Source organism: Paroedura picta, chromosome 3, assembly GCF_049243985.1.
Source record: "Paroedura picta isolate Pp20150507F chromosome 3, Ppicta_v3.0, whole genome shotgun sequence".
NCBI lineage: Eukaryota > Metazoa > Chordata > Lepidosauria > Squamata > Gekkonidae > Paroedura > Paroedura picta.
The window spans coordinates 88071738-88088927 of NC_135371.1; the positions used below are offsets into that span (position 1 = coordinate 88071738).

General features: G+C 46.2%; 1 protein-coding gene across 3 annotated transcripts in view; it reads right to left on the reverse strand.

Annotated features, from left to right (window-relative positions):
- The window catches only part of SPOCK1 (SPARC (osteonectin), cwcv and kazal like domains proteoglycan 1), an 863260-nt gene that overhangs the window by 613860 nt on the left and 232210 nt on the right, over positions 1-17190 (reverse strand). For all 3 annotated transcript variants that reach the window (XM_077326752.1, XM_077326753.1, XM_077326754.1), the window contains exon 3: positions 5691-5736. In XM_077326752.1, the coding sequence (XP_077182867.1) occupies positions 5691-5736 (46 nt within the window). The remainder of the gene's footprint in view (positions 1-5690; positions 5737-17190) is intronic.

Below are 17190 nucleotides of genomic sequence, written 5' to 3' on the forward strand. Positions count from 1 at the left end.
CAGAAGCCTCCTTTCCCAGCCCCCCTTTTCCCTCCGGCTTCTGCGGGGGACGGGCTCTCCCCCCCAGCCCATCTAGCGCCCATTTTATTTAAATTTAAAATGGGCTTGAAATCTAGTACCTATATATATCTGTAAACCGCTCCCACAGGAGCAGTAGGAATAAAGCAGTAAGGGCTAAGTGGGCGGAGAAAGGGGCGGGGTGAGTCCGGGATAAAAGCTCCCAATTGGCCCCTTCGAGTGTCAGTCCAGGACCAAGGGGCCCCTTGGCCCATCCCAGACCGGAGGCAAGAGCGCCGGGGTGAGAGGCTTCGCTGCCAGGAAAGAAAGATAGCTGCCGCGTCAAAGACGGGCCGGGCCTGCTCCTTTCCCCGCGACAAAGACGCTGACTCGGGGGGGGGGAGGGAGCGGTGGGGGAGGCTTCGGAGCCTGCTCCTTTCCCCACGCCGAGGTTGGGGCCTTGGTAGAGAAGTGGTGGGGATGGCAGGAGGGAGCCGCCTGGAGGGCGGCAAGGGATCCGGGGGCAGCAGCCAGCATGCTAGTGCCCACTGTATTACAAAATATAATGGGCTTTAACTCTAGTCTTAGCATAATTTGGGGGTTGGATGTCAGAGGTAGACTCAGGGCTTTTGAGCCACTATGTGTACTTCCTTGTCAGAGGTGGATAAGGCTTGAAGTCACCACATTTAAATTTATGACATTGTGCACTTTGGGGATGGAGTGTCAGGGGTGGAGCCACCACTTCAACATATGTTGTTGTACACTGGTTTGGTTTGGTGCCAGCTTAACTCAGGGCTTAGAACCACCATGTCAACTTCCTTTTCAGGGCTTTTGAGCCATTACATCTCCTTCCTTGATGGCCTATTTCTGTCATAGGGCTTTGAGCTACCACATCTACTTCCTTCTCAGGGATGGCTGCTACCACGTCTCCATACCTTGGTTTGGGTCTCAGGTAGTCTCAGGGTACATTGCCCTGGTTCTGCTGGGTTGGTAGAAATGCTCCCCACCTTCAGTTTTTGCTGGAGAAAATCTTGGGGACTTTGATGCTGTTTCTGTTTTGCAGGCCTTCTACTCTTACTTTTTGGGGGAGCAATAGGCTGCCTTTTTCTCCATTGGAAACAACGGAGTATGCGAGCACCTTGTCTGAGAGGGCATAACTGAGACCCCATAAATCCAATCCTCATCAAACTTTGAGGGAAAGTAGGGAAGAGTTAGCTGGAGATGCACTGTGAGTTTGGTGTGTCTATCATGTTTCCTTCAAATGACACAGGGAAGTATATATTGTGAATTATGTTAGACTGAGAACCTCATAAAGGAGTAGAGTATTGAACCTGGATTTAGTACTCTAGGCAGTTTGCCACATTAACTCTCACATATTTTCTTACACAATATTCTGCCTGACATTGTGCTTCTTCAAATAACTAGGTAGATATATCTGTTTACTGACATACCACTATGATTGAAAGTACTGTGCTTTAAAGAATTCATTTAATTCAGGATATTACTCTCTTTGTTAGTAAGGAAAGTATTACGAATGATTACTGCTGTGGTTCATGAAGTATGGGACTATCCACCACTTATAAGATATAAGATATATGGTGGGGAAAATGTCAGAAGTTCTAAGGTTAGGATCCATAGATAGGTGGTGCTTAACTCTGACAACAGCAGCAGACTTTAGATTTCATGACCCTTAGCAGAAGACTCCCATTAATCCACAACGATGCTGAATAGGTAGTTGTACCTTACTGACCATTGTGACTGGGAAGAAGCAAGTTCAGAAAGAGCAGCTTGTTTTGCTACAAAAAGAATGAAAGAGCCTAGAAAGATAAAGATAATTTAATTCAAATGAATATCAGCAGGAAACTGCAAAGAATCCCATTCACTTGCTTTCCTTCCTTCCCTCTCCCTCACTTCTCTCTCACACTCACACTTTCTTGCTTTCACTTTGCCCAACAGCATAACAGTTTCTCTTTTATTCATCCCTATAATGCCTCCTATCACTCTTCCTTTCTCTTCCTCCAATAAATGTCATTGTTTCTCTTCCTCTTCCTCCTGTAACAATAGTTGTCTTTCAGCACTCCCTCCCTCCCCCAATTCCTTTTCCATCCTCCTGCTCATCATTCTCTCTCTCTTTCTCTGTCTCTCACGCCTTTGCCTGGCACTAATTAAAATTGTTCATGTGGAACACATCTTCTGGCATGCCCCCTGGGATGGAAATTGGTATGGACATGAAGTCTGTAGTCTCACCCCAGGGAGCACGCCAGGAGAGTTGGGATGCTGCCAACAGAGGAGGACGAGGTCACGGCTGAGGTGCAGCCATTGTCCCTGAAGCCACCAGGAGCTGTCCTGCAACCTGCATGACAAACTGCAGGGTGAGGCATCGCACCTAAAACCGTTGGAAGCTGACCCGCATGATGGCAGCAAGGCGAGGCACCACCCCAGAAACCATTGGGTGCTGCCTCACGACTCATGCAACTGCTGCGGGGCACCATACAACCCGAAAGCCACTGGGGGCCACCCTGCAACTCGCAAAACTGCTGCAGGGTGAGGCACCATCCCAAAAGATGCTGGGGGCCACCATGTGACCCGTGCAGTCACCATGGAGTGACATGTGCAGCAAGAGGAGGCCAGAACCTTCCTGCCACAAGATGTAAGGAAGGAGAGGGGGAGGAGTGTGTGTGTGTGTCTGTGTGTTTGTGTATCTGTTTTTCTGAGAGGGAGGGAGGGGGAGGGACCTGGAAGGAGGCTGAGGAGGCTAGAGGGAAGGAGGGAGACTGGAGGCAGGTCTCTGTAGGGCTGGGAGGAACCGGACCTGGAAGGCCCAGCTCTTCCTGTCCTGATGGGCCTGCTGCACATGGGCCTGCTGCCCCCACAATGCCAAAAGGGACCACAGAAGAATATTTCTTTCTCTACTCCTCCAATATCCTGGCAGCTTGGCTTCTTCATCACATCAGCAGTGGCAGAGATAGTAACTTTGCTGACTAGCCTCTTTGCTGCCTGGATAGCAGGAGTGACTCCCCTGTCTGCCTGTTTTGCCACCAGTACAGAGGACAACTTCCCTGCTCACCTGCTGGCCTCTTCATCCCATTAACAGCAGCTACAGCAACTCCCTTGGCCACCTGGCAGCTTCCCCCATCAATGGCATCTATGGTGGTGATTTCTCGAGGTACATGCTCATCTGGCAGACTCCCCCCATCAACTTCCTACCTGCCCACATCCCTGCAGTTTTAATAGGGGGAGGCTGGCTGGAGCCTGAGAATAGTTGCCTCACCATTAGGAGTCACAATGAGCAAAGCAAAAATGGTGGCAGCCTCTACGTGTGCTAACAGAGATGTGTTTTTGGGTGATTAAACTCCCAAATGAATTTTTAAAACTGTTTCTGATATCGCTGTAAACCAGAAAGGGGTCCCTTAAGTTTGCAGAACTGTTTTCTGTCAGTGTGTCCCCAAACCACTGATTTAACTATCCACACAAGAGGCAACACTTCATTATGAGAATAGAAGATGATTTCATTGGTATTTTAGTTGTGGCAAAACTGAACTCTGTACATGATCAAAAAATCCTACCCCTAAGGTTGCCCCTAGAAAAGCACAAGAGCAATCCAGGAGGAAAACTCAGGAATGATCTTGACTATATTAATAAGCAATGCATAACTAAATAATTAATAAGTAATGTTTAACTAGTATAATCAATATGGAATCGAATATTATTAGTTTGTAATATGCCACTGAGTTTTTTCCTTTGTTTTTTTTGGCTAATACACAAAAAAACATGCAGTTTAAAACCTTTAAATTTTGCAACAAGTCTTTAATGCTCTCCCACTGTTCTCTTGTACATATACTGATGTTAACAGTGCTCACTCGCAGTAGACATCATGTACGGTAAAGCTGATCAACAAAATTTGCATAAACTTTAATGAGGCAGGAACTGGGGCACATTTTTCCTGGCCTATAAAACATTTTTAATGGAAAAAGCAACATTTTACTGATATTTTTGGATTTTCAGGACACCAGTGCTTACACAATGACACACTCCTCGATACAGTGGAGAAGACCTCTGAGGTAAAGCGGTCTTGACCTATTAATTGTGATGGTAGTTGTGACCGTATGTCACCAGTTTGTATTCTTCATTCTTGCTGCTTTTCAGATGAATTGTTGTGCATACTTTTCCTTCTACTAAGCTGCCAGGAACTATCAAGTACTCAGCCAAAATAGCCGTTTTGCAGAAGATTGTAGAGCAAATTCCACTTCTATGGGCATATGTCTATGTGGGTGCAAAGTTCTAGAAAGGGCTAAGATGTTAAAGAGATGGTGCCTTCCTTTGCTTCTCACAAAGGCACAGCTACATCCTGAGATAAGCCTTCCCTGATCCATACTGGATTTGGGGGGAATCAGTTCCCCACAACATGATTTGAGAAGTTGGGGACAGTGAATGTGCTCCTTAATTCACACAGTGTTTAGGTACATGCCTACAAAGGACTAATCAAGAACATATTCTAATGTTGTCCAAATACCACTGTTGGAAGGATTATGGACTGATATTTGTATGTTCTGTATGTACATGAATGTGAAAAAGGATTTCCACACTTTGCCCCATAAAACAAAATATTGATGCTGATGAGGTGGGGGTAGAATGTAGAGAGCATTCAGAAGAAGGAGCAAATTTAGAAAGTTTGAATAAAAAAACACCACTAGAGAGTCACTAGAAATCATGATACAATAAGATGGGACAAACTCACAGCTGAGAAGAGACCAGTTCAGTATTCCAATAAGCAAACTTCATGTTTCCATGTACCCGAAAGTGAGCAGGCATGAGTAGTAAATGTAACCTCTGAATATTGCTGTACTTATACAACCATAAGAGGAGATTACACCCAATTCCTCCAGCTCCTCACTAAAACCCATCTGGTGCATGCCACTTTATTTATAAAAGTTCTCAAAAATGCAGCAAAAGGTTTTCAGAGCACAGTGGTGGTGTTGAGGTGTTGTTGGTGTGAGTAGATGGTGAGAAAATTATTCATGAACCAGGTGTTTCCAATAGTATCCAACAGGATCCAACCTTATATGTTGCCCAACCCTATCTTGTCTCTTAAAACAAACTGTGTTGCTAAGAATGTTGGTATGCAATTCTGTTGACTTTGTCACCAGTACAACATGTTTGGATGGGGATAATTGTGTTATATGAATGAGCCTCAGGGTGCAAACCCAATCCATCTACTTTGTAATAGCTTAAAATTAAAGAGAGCAAGTTATGTTAGCACTGGATCAACAATAGATATTCAATAGTAGATATTCAACATACTTCAGATTGAATAGCCATCTGACAAAATGTTCTTAGAACACGATCTTTATTCAGTTAATGGAATTCTGAGTGGCAGAGATAGTCAGAGCAATTACACATATATTACTTATTTCATTGATGGTTCAACAAGACAGTTAATGGTTACTGAATAATTCACTTCACATTGCATTCAGAACCAATGCCCTAGCAAAAGTGAATTTTTAAACATATGCACATGATTATGTAATGAGAAGGGGAAGGGGAACACTGTGGGTAAATGGAATTTCCTAGCTTTGAAAGGTCCCAAATCCTGAAGGAACCTTAGAGAGAATGATAAAATTGATTCTCATGCTTCCGCAGGGGAACAATCTCAATTTTCACAACAAAAGAAGCAAAATTAATATTTCTTTTACCTTGATCAAAAGGCTTGTTTGGATTCCAGTTTCTGAAATAATCATCCTAAATGAAGAAAAAAAAACTCTGTTAAAAATGTATTCTTTATATTAACAATAAATATAAAAAGATTTGTTAAGAATTTGTTTATTATTAGCCACAGAATTAAACAGAATTAATTCTAAAATCAAACTTGTACTCCAAATGAAGATGTATATATAAGGAAATATCCTGTGTGGAAAAAATAATAATTGCTCTGTATTGTGATTTTTTTAATGATCTGGTTCCTGTGATATCAGCATCATGAGGGCTTAATCACACCTTGCAGTGCTAAATTGTTCTGTGTATACACATGTGGTAACGAGTAATTGTCATGTCAGGCCATGTCTTAAAGGTAGATCTCTACCTACAGTGATAACTAACATAAGAAGCAACCATCAGTAGAAAATATTACATAGCATTTAAAAGTAATATCTCAAAACTGTTTAAAACTCTTGGCAAAAATATTAATGTGTGGGTAGGATTGAAAACCTTGCATTCAGAAGAAAAGCAAAGGGCTCAATGGTGTATGAGGAGACAGGAAAAGACACCTGAATGAGGAAGTCAGATGCTCTGCTTCTCCAGAATTCTGGGTGACCTAGGGTTAGTCACAGTCCTGTTAGAGCTGATCTCACAAAGCAGTTTCTCTCATAGCTCATTCAGCCCCAGTAACTCACAGGGTGTCTGCTGTGGGGAGAGGAAGGGAAAGTGATTGTAAGCCACTTTGAGACTCCTTTGGGTAGTGAAAAGCAGGGTATAAAAACCAACTCTTCTTCTCTTACTGCCACTACCTGCTGTGAGTCAACTGGGCAACAAGAAGTGAAATAAGTGGCATTGTGACTGGTATCCTTGATGAAATGATGCAGTTTCTGGAGTGATCCAGAAGTGATGCTATCACATGAGGTGAAGCTTGGGCATTTGCCTACACTCTGTTGTTAAATAAAACAGTTTTGGATGAATGCTAATGTCACCCTCAGCAATAAGATATCATTTCCAGGTTGCATTGACAATGACATAATTGCACTGTGGGATGCTGATTATCCCCACCACACACCTACATCTCTGCATTTAAACAGTCTGCCAAGTAGCTGGTCATGATATACCAGCTGTATAGTGCTCTCTCCCCCTGCCCTCTAAGGTGCATCCTAAATGGGAGGAGTCATTTAATAGGCATTCCAAGCAGTTAATGTGTCATGATCAGCTGCTTGGCAGGTCATTTAAATCAGTGGTCCCCAACCTTTTTATCGCCGGGGACCACTCAATGGCAGGGACCACTCACCGGGGACCACTCAACGCTTGACAATTTTACTGAGGCCCGGTGGGGGGGGGGATAGTTTACTCCTCTACTTTCAACCACTGCCCTAACGCTCTCTGATCGCTATGGTCATGTTTAAACATCCCTTCAAAATAAGATACAGACACGCCACAACAATGAACATAAGGAACATTTTTTTTTTCATGGAAATTTTAACTCATGATAATGACAAATCAATGGGAACCCTGAGCTTGTTTCTCTGCAACAAGATAGTCCCATCTGGGAGTGATGGGAGACAATGACACCCAAAGTGTGTTGTAAAGGGCCGGGGGGGGGGGATGAAGTAAAGGGCCGGGGGGGGGGGAGAAGGTGTCCTTCGGGGCCCGCCTCCAATTAGTCGAATGACCACATGTGGTCCGCAACCCACAGGTTGGGGATAGCTAATTTAAATGACTCCCCCCAGGTGTCAAGCTGCTTGGTGTGCTCAGAGAGCAAGCTTGGTGTAGTGGTTATGAGTGCAGACTTCTAATTTGGTGAACCGGATTTGATTCCGCACTCCACATGAAACCAGCTGGTGTCCTTGGGCTCACCTCAGCGCTGATAAAGCTGTTCTGATCAAGCAGTAATATCAGGGCTCTCTCAGCTTCACTTACCTCACAGGGTGTCTGTTGTGGGGAGAGAAAATGGAAGGTAATGTAAGTCACTTTGAGACTCCTTCAGGTAGAGAAAAGCGACATATATGAACTAACTCTTTTTCTTCTTGTCACTCTCTCCCCTGGTTCCCAAGCAGCGGGGGGGGGGGGGCATTTAAAGAGTACACTAAGCAGCTGATGTGTCATGATGAGATGCTTGGTGGTCCCTTTAATTGCCTCCCCCAGGCTTCCCCAGCAGCAGAGACCATTCTCCACTGCCTGAGAAAGCTGGGGGTGAGGCATATAAAGAGCCTGCCAAGAAGCTGATCACGACACATCAGCTTCTTCATGTGCTCTCCCCCTCACCCCTGCCTTCCCACATAGAGGAAAGCATCTCCGCTCCCTGAGAAAGGGAGGACAGACTTTAAATGGATGTGCCTAACATCTAATGTCTTGGTGAGCCTTTTAGATGCTTCCCTTCCCAGTCTTCTCTGGCAGCAAAGAACACACTCTGCTGCCAGAGAAGGCTTTGCCATGGCAGCAGCAGCTCTCTCCCATCCTTCCAGATGTAAGCTTAACTGTGGCAATGGCTCCCCCCCCCACAATCTTGGAGATAGCAGTGCTGATAAGGTGAGATAGAAAGCTTTGCCAGGCCTTGGCTTTAGAGAGTCTTCACCTACAACCCATAGCTAGTCCACACAGATCAAGTGCTGCTGCCACTGCCTGGCTACAGCAACTCCCTTTCACTCCTCCAACAGAGAGGTGTTGCTGCCCATACACAGACAATGCTCCTTAAATATACAATGTTCTATGGGGAGATATACACCTTTTCCCTCAAGTTTTTTAGATTATTCTGCAAATATAGGGGAGAAAAGTTGGAGGAAAAACTTCTTGTGTTTCGTTGGGTCTTGACCTATGGATTTAATCCTCTACACATCAGGGTACAGTTGGCTATTAAAATGCAATAACTGGTGACTCACAGTATTCCCAGGGACCTCAGCCTTCTCCTCCTATTGCCAGCTCTGGGCTCATCATGGCTTATGACATCTGTAATTGCCCTCCATTGCCACTTCCAGGTCTTCCATGGTTCCTGTCCTCCAGTATTTGACCTGGTACAGCTACTCACCCCTACTGTCACGGCTGCTGCTCTTGTCCTCTGTTGACAACAGAGGAGGTAGATGTATTGTCTTCATATGGACAGACAACACTCTTCTTTCTAAGGAGATTTAAATCCTACAATGTGTTTTTAATTATTTCAGTATTCATTTTTTGTCAGTGTGGCCCTAGAGCATCAAGCTACCGACAGCTCTTATGCAGAGTCCTGCAAGGAGCTACCCTCTCTCCAAGCCTATTTAATATCTTCATGCACCCTGTTGCCCAACTGGTACTGGAGTTCAGGCTGGGATGTTATCAATATGCTGACAACACCCAACTCTTCCTCCTGATGGATGACCATCCTGACTCTCCCCCAAAAGCATTAGCCACCTGCCTGGAAGCAGCAACAAAATGGCTCAAGCAGAGTCGTCTGAAGCTAAATCCTTCAAAGATGGAGTTCCTATGGCTAGGCAAGAAAGAACCATGCGAGGAAATGTGCCTGCCCAACCTGGAAGGTCTGCAGCTATCAGTGGCTCACTCTGCCAGGAATCTGGGTGCGATCCTGGATGCTTCCCTCTCAATAGAGGTTCAGATCATGAAAGTAGCACAGCTGGCATTCTACCACTTTTGCCAAGCCAAACTACTAGCACCCTACTTGGCTCCAGAACACCTAGCCACAGTGATCCATGTTATTATCATCTCCAGATGGGATTTCTGCAACTCACTCTACATAGGCCCGCCCTTAGCCTTGATCCAGAAACTACAGCTGGTTCAAAGTGCAGTGGCCAGGGTCCTCACAGCAACAACATGGAAGCAGGGCACTTCCCTTTGTGGGTAAGAATCTGCTGATGATCTCAGGACCCCGGGAAGCATGCCTGGCCTCGAGATGGGCCAGGGCCTTTTCAGTACTGGCCTCTATCTGGTGGAATGATCTCCCTAAAGAGCTGCGGACCCAGTCGGAGCTCTCTGAGTTCCGCAGGGCCTGCTAAACAGAACTCTTCCACCAGGCGTTTGTCTGAGGCTGGGTGGTGGCCCGGGGCTAAAATTGGGCCCACTCCCCCATAGGGACAGAGACCAGTATTGGACTGGCTTGGATTCCCAGATTGATCTATCCTATGCCTAATTATCCATCAGCCTGTCTTCCATCCTGTAGCCTGTGTGGGAACAATAGTCTGTGCGTGAGCAGTTATTATATTGCCATCTTTGAAAATTAGTATTGTTTTATGGGAATTTTAATGGGGAATTGTAATGGTTTAATGTATTGATTTGTATTTGAAATGTTGTAAACCGCTGCGAGACGGTTCTCTGAGAGCAGCGGTCATACAAATCAAATAAATAAATAAATAAATAAATAAATAAATAAAATAATGGAGGTCCCACATCCAGCCCATCCTCCAACAACTGCAGAGGCTACCATCGAATTCCAGATCCGACTAAAGGTTCTGGTAATCCCCTTCAAAGCCATACGCGGTCAGGGCCCAGTGTACCTGAGGGACCACATTTCTGACTATACTCCTCAAAGAGAGTTGCACTCTGCCATGTCAAACTAGTTAGCAATCCCTGGCCTCAAAGAAGCCCGCTTGACCTCAGTCAGGGCCAGAGCCTTCTCTATCCTGGCCCCCATCTGGTGGAATGAGCTCCCAGCAGTGATAAGAGCTCTAACTGAATTAAAACAGTTCTTCAGGGCCTGCAAAAGGGAGCTCCTCCACCTGGCATTTGCTTGAGATCAACTGGAACAAACAAGACCTTCTGGGCTCCCTGAACCTCCCTCCCAGAATTCCATGCACCTGACGTGGACAATCATGGATCTGTTTAATATTCTTTTAAATTGTTATATCGTTGTTATTATTATCAGTTCCATTGTTCTTATTCAATTTATTACATATGTAAAACTGAGTTTGATGTACAGTTACTTCATGTTCCATGTGAACTGCCCTGAGCCTCAGGGGAGGGTGGTATATAAATGTATAAAATAACTAAATAAAATGTAAGTATCTACAGATGAGGCCACACTATATTATTAGATATAAGTTGATGATAATATCAGTGCAATGATTGCCATGTTTGATACTTCATACAAATCATATTCAAGATTAATTTGAAATGTGATTGCATTGCATACTTAACATAATGCAATTATATATGCCTTATGCTTTATCTCCATCTTCAGGTAGCCAATAAAATGTTAACACTGAACAGATGCTTTTGGTGAGCTGGCTAGAATGCAGCAGTATAAGTACTTTAAATCTTTGCTTTCCTAATTGTATCTACAAGATATTAAATTCTATTTAACCTCACAGTGTTCAGTCACCTTCCATTTTATCACTTCAGTGATGCCATTTTGTGTAGAACTAGAAACATTATACTCTTCTTTATTCTCTTTTTTGACATTTGACTTTTTTGCTCAGTTTTATTTATTAGATTTATTACCAACTACTCTTGTAAAATGTCTTGAAGCCGGTTACAGAATAAAACCCCACCTTTTCAAGCTGCACGCCTTCCACATTTCCAGATCATGCATCCTCCATGTTAGCCATCCAGCAAGCTATTGAGAGTACATTACCCAGCATGCAACACAACCTGGAGAAATGACATAGGTTAACAAGTGCATGCTAGGCAATGTAGTGCATGTGGCTTCCTTTGCGGCAGGTGTAAAGATCCCTGACCCACAGAATGTGGAAGAAAATATTAACAAAGTTTGAATCCTGCAGCAACTTTAAGAACACCAAAGTGTATTTCTACAGATGGGGAAGGGCATCCTAGTCCATCTTTAAATCAGTCAATGGCTAGCTTAACACTTTAATGAAACTGTTTCAGCAGAAGAATTCAACACAAATCCCAGGTTGGTAGCAGTCATCTTTGGATGGCTGGATATTATCTTAACTAGTGTGCAAAACCTTTTCTAGCAGATGTAAATTAAAAAACCACTTAAGGGATTAAAATTTAATTCATGAGAGGGGGAATGGGAGGGACAAGGGAGGAGTTCAGGGAAGCATGAAGTTAGGGGAGAGAGGCCAGGGGGGAGTGGGGGGAAGGAGTTGGTGTCTCTCTGTGTGTGCACGTGTGTGTCTGTGACAGAGACAGAGGGGGCCAGGACCAAGGAGGCCCAGAGCATGTGTGTGTTCCACATACCCTGTGATAGTCAGACTTTCAATAGTTTTTTCTACTATCTTTTTGATAATGTTGTCTTTCTCTGCATCTGCCTTTGTTATTTATTTCACTGCATCTGTCTTGGCTTCTATGTCTGCACTTGCGCTGAGATATAAATCTGTCATAAACCTCATACTCTTTCTGATTATGCTAAATTTTTGCTTTCTTACTTGTCTCCTGCTCTGTCTCAGAAAAAGCAACATTTTCCCTTTCATATTCAGACAGTTTCTCATCCCATAGGAACTTCTTTGATATCTTAATCTCCATCTGACCCATCTCCTCAACATTTTTCATCTCCACAAGTTTAAATTAATTATTTTTAAAATAGGGTTTCTTCTCTCTGCTCCTTTCTCATATTCTCCTTCAACACTGCTTTCACCTGGCATACTTTCCCCTTTGTTTATTTGTTTGTTTGTTTATGGTCAGACTTTCTTGTTGACTGTCAAGACAAATTACACAACATAAAGCAGTGCAGCAGACAGCATAAAACAACTGATGAACAAGATTAAACAAATAGAAAATAATGTGAACAATCAACTATCTAAAACAGTGCAATAAAAGTAGGTGACACATCCAATAATCATCGCAATTAACCACAATCTTATCCCAATACAAGCCAAAAAAGCCCATTGCATACAGGAATGCAATGGGCGCTAGCGGTCCCCGGCAGTCAGAGCGGGCATGGGAGGGGCCCGATATACCCAAGTCGATGGCAGCATCCAGGGTGTTGTGGCAGCGGCGGGATGCCTGTGCTGTTGGCTGGGGTAGTGTGTGGGGTCAGCGGCTGCTGGGATGCGGCCATGCAGGATGATGGCCTCTGCGCCACATGGGGTAGGCTGGGTGCTGCTGCACGGCTGGACAGGAGGTGCAGGCTCGGAGGCGACAGCCATGCTGGTTGGCCAGGTGACTGGCTTGGCGGTGCATCCATGGTGGCCAGCAAGCCTCTGGCGGCGAGGCCGTGCGAGCGCCTCGCTGGCGGGCAGGCTGCTGGCAAGCGGCTCAAGCGGCAGCAGTCAGTCAGAGGCTTGCTGAGCACCATGGATGCAGTGCCGAGCTTGTCACCCGGCCATCGTGTGCTGCTGCCACCTCCGAGGCCGTGCCTCCCATCCAGCAATGCAGCAGCAGCCAAGCCACCCCATGGCAGCCAGGTCCAGCGTGGAGAAAGGGCGTGAGCTGTTGAAATGCCCTCCTCACCATCCAGGAACTGTCTGGTGGCGAGGCTGGGTGAGCGGCTCACATGCAGCATGCAGAGGTGAGCGCTCTAGTTGGAGATGGCTAGATTATGTGATTACCCCAAGCAAAACAAATGCATTCAAATACTTTTCTTCATGGCAAAATAAAAAGACTTTATTAGCAGAGGAACATCACTATGATAGAAAAAGAGGGAAGGTTTTTGGAAGGAAAGATACATGGTAAGAATCCAAAACAGTCAATTAAAAAAATCAAAAACATGACCAAGTACAAGATGACCCTGGAGGTCCCTTTCATCTCTATGATTCTATAGTCCCTTGCTGTTTTCTCTCATGTTAGTCCATACTTCTGAAAACAGGAATTGACACATGCCACAGACTGACATTTCATTTCCATTTGTGTGTTCCAGAGGAAAAAGTGCACATATGTTCCTTTGTTCCAAGAGTTTAAAGGAGATGCAACATTTATACCACTCTCAAGAGACTGGGGTTAGCATGAGGATGGGCAACTGGTACTTCCCTTTCTGTCTCACTTTTTGAAAATAAGATAAGTGGAAATTTTTCAGATCACAGAATGCATTCTCTATTATTATTATTATTATTATTATTATTATTATTATTATTATTATTATTATTATTATTATTATTATTATTAGATTTATTCCCCGCCACTCCCTTGCGGCTCGTGGTGGGTTACAACATCTTAAAATCCCCATTAAAACTCCATTAAAATAATAATTACAATTTCAACATTACTAACATTACTAACATGGCAAGATCGGCAAATCGACTTCCCCCCTCCCACTACTGGCGGGTGGAGAGGGGATCCTGATGGTTTACTTCATTACCCAGATGTTTTAGGAAAAGGACACTGAGAAAGAGTAGTAATAAATGGTTATATGTGAACAGAAGTAAGATCTAATCCATGAAGCAGGAAATTATTATATAGAATAAAATAAAATTATTCAAAGATTTCCCCAGCATATAGAATAGTATCAAATAATCTTTAGCACTTCCCAGTGTTGACAACATAGAAGTTGCTGCTATATGGTTCCTTAGAATCTCAGAATCCAGGGGCATATTGGGAGGGCCCACAGTCCTTATCAGATTTTATTTCATGCCAAGATTGCTCATCTTAAACACAGGCAAACAACCAGGAGAACTGTATAGGCAGATCTACATACACAGAAGAATCTTTACCACAGATTCCTTTAATATTTAGGAAATTACCATCTGGGTGACGCTGTCTGGGACTGGAATCTGCGGTCCGGCCTGGACTTCCACCACTCCAGTGGGCCAATCCGGGTGCACCCAGCAAAGCTGAGCATGTCCAGATTGGCCTGGCCCCTAGAAGGCCCGCCTTCAGTTGGCGTGCATGAGCTGCTTGCCCAGCCATGCATCCAGACGATTCCTGGGTGGCAAGGAAGCCAGGCCTGCGGCTTGCACGGACCTGCTGAGGTGGGGTTAAACTCCAACTTCAAAATGAATGAGAGAAGCGAGCGCTCGTGGCAGGTCACTGAGAGGAGGCAGCCAAGGGAAGCTCAGACGAGGGCAAGCTCGCACAGGAGGCCATGTTGGCTGAGCCAGGACCGCCCTGCTCTGAGGAAGCTCACTAGCGAGCTGGTCACGGTGCGCCCCCGAGGAGGCTGCAACAGCGCCTGGAGCTGCGTGCCGGCTGAGTCCCAGTGGGACTTCATGCAGCCGCGGATGGAACACCTCGGGGCCACTGCAGGAACAGCGGCAGCGGCCAGCACCCATGATTTGGACTGCAAGCTTGAGCAGTGGCTACAGCAGTTGGGAAGACTCATAATCCCAGAAGTTTTACCTCATCGCCTGAAGTCTTTCTTCAAGAGTCCCCTTGCCAAAGCCAAGCAGAGTCTGCAAGTGATTGCTGCCAACTCCAGCCTCCCCGCCCCGCCGCTCCTCTCCCTGTGCCGCTCACTCTCCCATCCAGCCGTCCACGTATGTCGCTTCCACCTCCCCCTATGCCCGCTCTCCCTCCTAGGAGCCGCTAGTGCCCATTGTATTTTGCATGCAAAGTGCTTTTTGCCTAGTTTAATAATAGAGTAGATTACATTTCTGTACCTAACGTGTAAGAAATGAAAATGTCCCATTTTTTAAAAATACATATATTTAAAAGCAAAACAGTAAACTCACAAAAAAGAGAATTGTTCTACCTAGACCAGGCTCTTTCAACCAGGGTTTTGAGAAACCCTGGGGTTTCTTGATGGCCCTGGAAGGGTTTCCTGAATGGGTAGAAATTTATATATATATATATATAGCGCCACGGACTGAATAAAGCACTAAGGGCTGTGTGGGAGGAGTTAGGGTGGGCCCTGTCCGTGATAAAAACTCGGAGGGGCCAATCAGGAGCCGCGAAGCGGCTCCTGATTGCCCCCTCTGAGTGTCCATCCTGCCCCAAGCAGCTAATGGGGAGCCATGCGAAGCGTGGCTCCCCATTGGCTGCTTCACCCGCCCAGGGAATGTGCCCGGCTGCTCCGCCGGCCGGGAGAAGGCTCGGCTGAGTCTTGGCTGGGGGGTGGCCCGGGCAGCCTTCTCCCGGCCAGCGGAGCGGCCTCGCCGGGTTGGAAACACGGCGAGCCCGCTCCGCCAGCCGGGAGAAGGCTCGGCTGAGTCTGGGCTGGCGGGTGGGCTGGGCAGCCTTCTCCCGGCCGGCGGAGGGACCTCGCCGCATTTCCAACGCAGCGAGCCTGCTCCGCCGGCCGGCAGAAGGCTCGGCTGAGTCTGGGCTGGGGGGTGGGCAGGGCAGCCTTCTCCCGGCCGGCAGAGCGGCCACCCCGCATTTCCAATGCGGCGAGCCCGCTCTGCCGGCCGGGAGAAGTCTCGGCTGAGTCTGGGCTGGGGGGTGGGCAGGGCAGCCTTCTCCCGGCCGACGGAGTGGCCTCGCCGCGTTTCCAACGTGGCGAGCCCGCTCCGCCGGCCGAGAGAAGGCTCGGCTGAGTCTGGGCTGGGGGGTGGCCCGGGCAGCCTTCTCCAGGCCGCCGGAGCTGCCTCGCCTTACCACCGCGCCCTCCCTCGCCCCTTTCTAGCGCCCATTTTATTGTCCAAAATGGACAATGTTGGTTGTGAAGGGGTGGGGCCCTGGGTGAGCATAGACACAGTGATGTTTCTCAACCATATTCTGCATGATTGCACCACTTCTGGGATTTCTTGAAACTTAAAGAATATTTCAGGTGTTTCTCAGTGGTAAAAATTTGAGAAAGGCTAGCCTAGACTTTTACTTACAGGGAATGTTGCTGGATTTGCGTATGTATGTGTGGGGGGGGGGGTTGCATGCATGTTAAAACTTAGGGAAGTGACCATCCATACCTAAAGCCTGAAGTGGTAGAACTTATTTACAAAATGTATATGCTGTCTTTTTATAAACGTGCTAAAAACCATTCTGCTACCTAGGGCTTTACCACTACATTTCTATTTCACTGTGCTGCATGTATAAACTGTTTTTTGACCTGTCTTTAAATTGCTTATGGGTTTAAGAGGTTTTCAGTGTAGTATACCGCAGGGGTTGCCCAAAAGGCAAAAGTCCTACTGTGTGTGGATAGTTGCAGTGGTTTCTAGTTAGGGACATTAGGCATATCTTGTCAAATATTTATATTGTTTATTTATTTATTCATTTCATTAGATTTTTATACCATGCTTTGTATATGGCCCAAGGTGGTTTAAATGGAATGTTTATGAAACAAAGAACATTATGGACTCTGCTTACAACTAAAACAATTACAAATCTTAAATTATTGTTGAATGAAAGTCTCTTGGCAGGTCAACTTCAGAGTAGCACATTCAATTGGAATGGAGTAGTTAATGAGTTGCTTAATCTCTCTTAATCTATATACCGTTTGTGCATTAAGGCAGTGGTCCCCAACCTTTATTAGGCTGGGGACCGGCAGGGCATTGGGCCGCGCCCGCAGGGACCGCGCGGGCCACGCCCACGAGTCGCGCCCGGTCGCGCCCGCGGATCGGGCCACGCCCGGCCGCGCCCGCGGGCTGCACCCGCGAATCGGGCCGCACCCGCGAGCCGCGCCCGCGGGCCGCACCCGTGGATCGGCCCTGATTCCCTCTCCCCGCCCTCCCCGCAGTAAGAAGCTTCCCGGGCCGCAAGCTTGCGGCCTGGGAAATTTTTTACTGCGGGGGGGGCGGG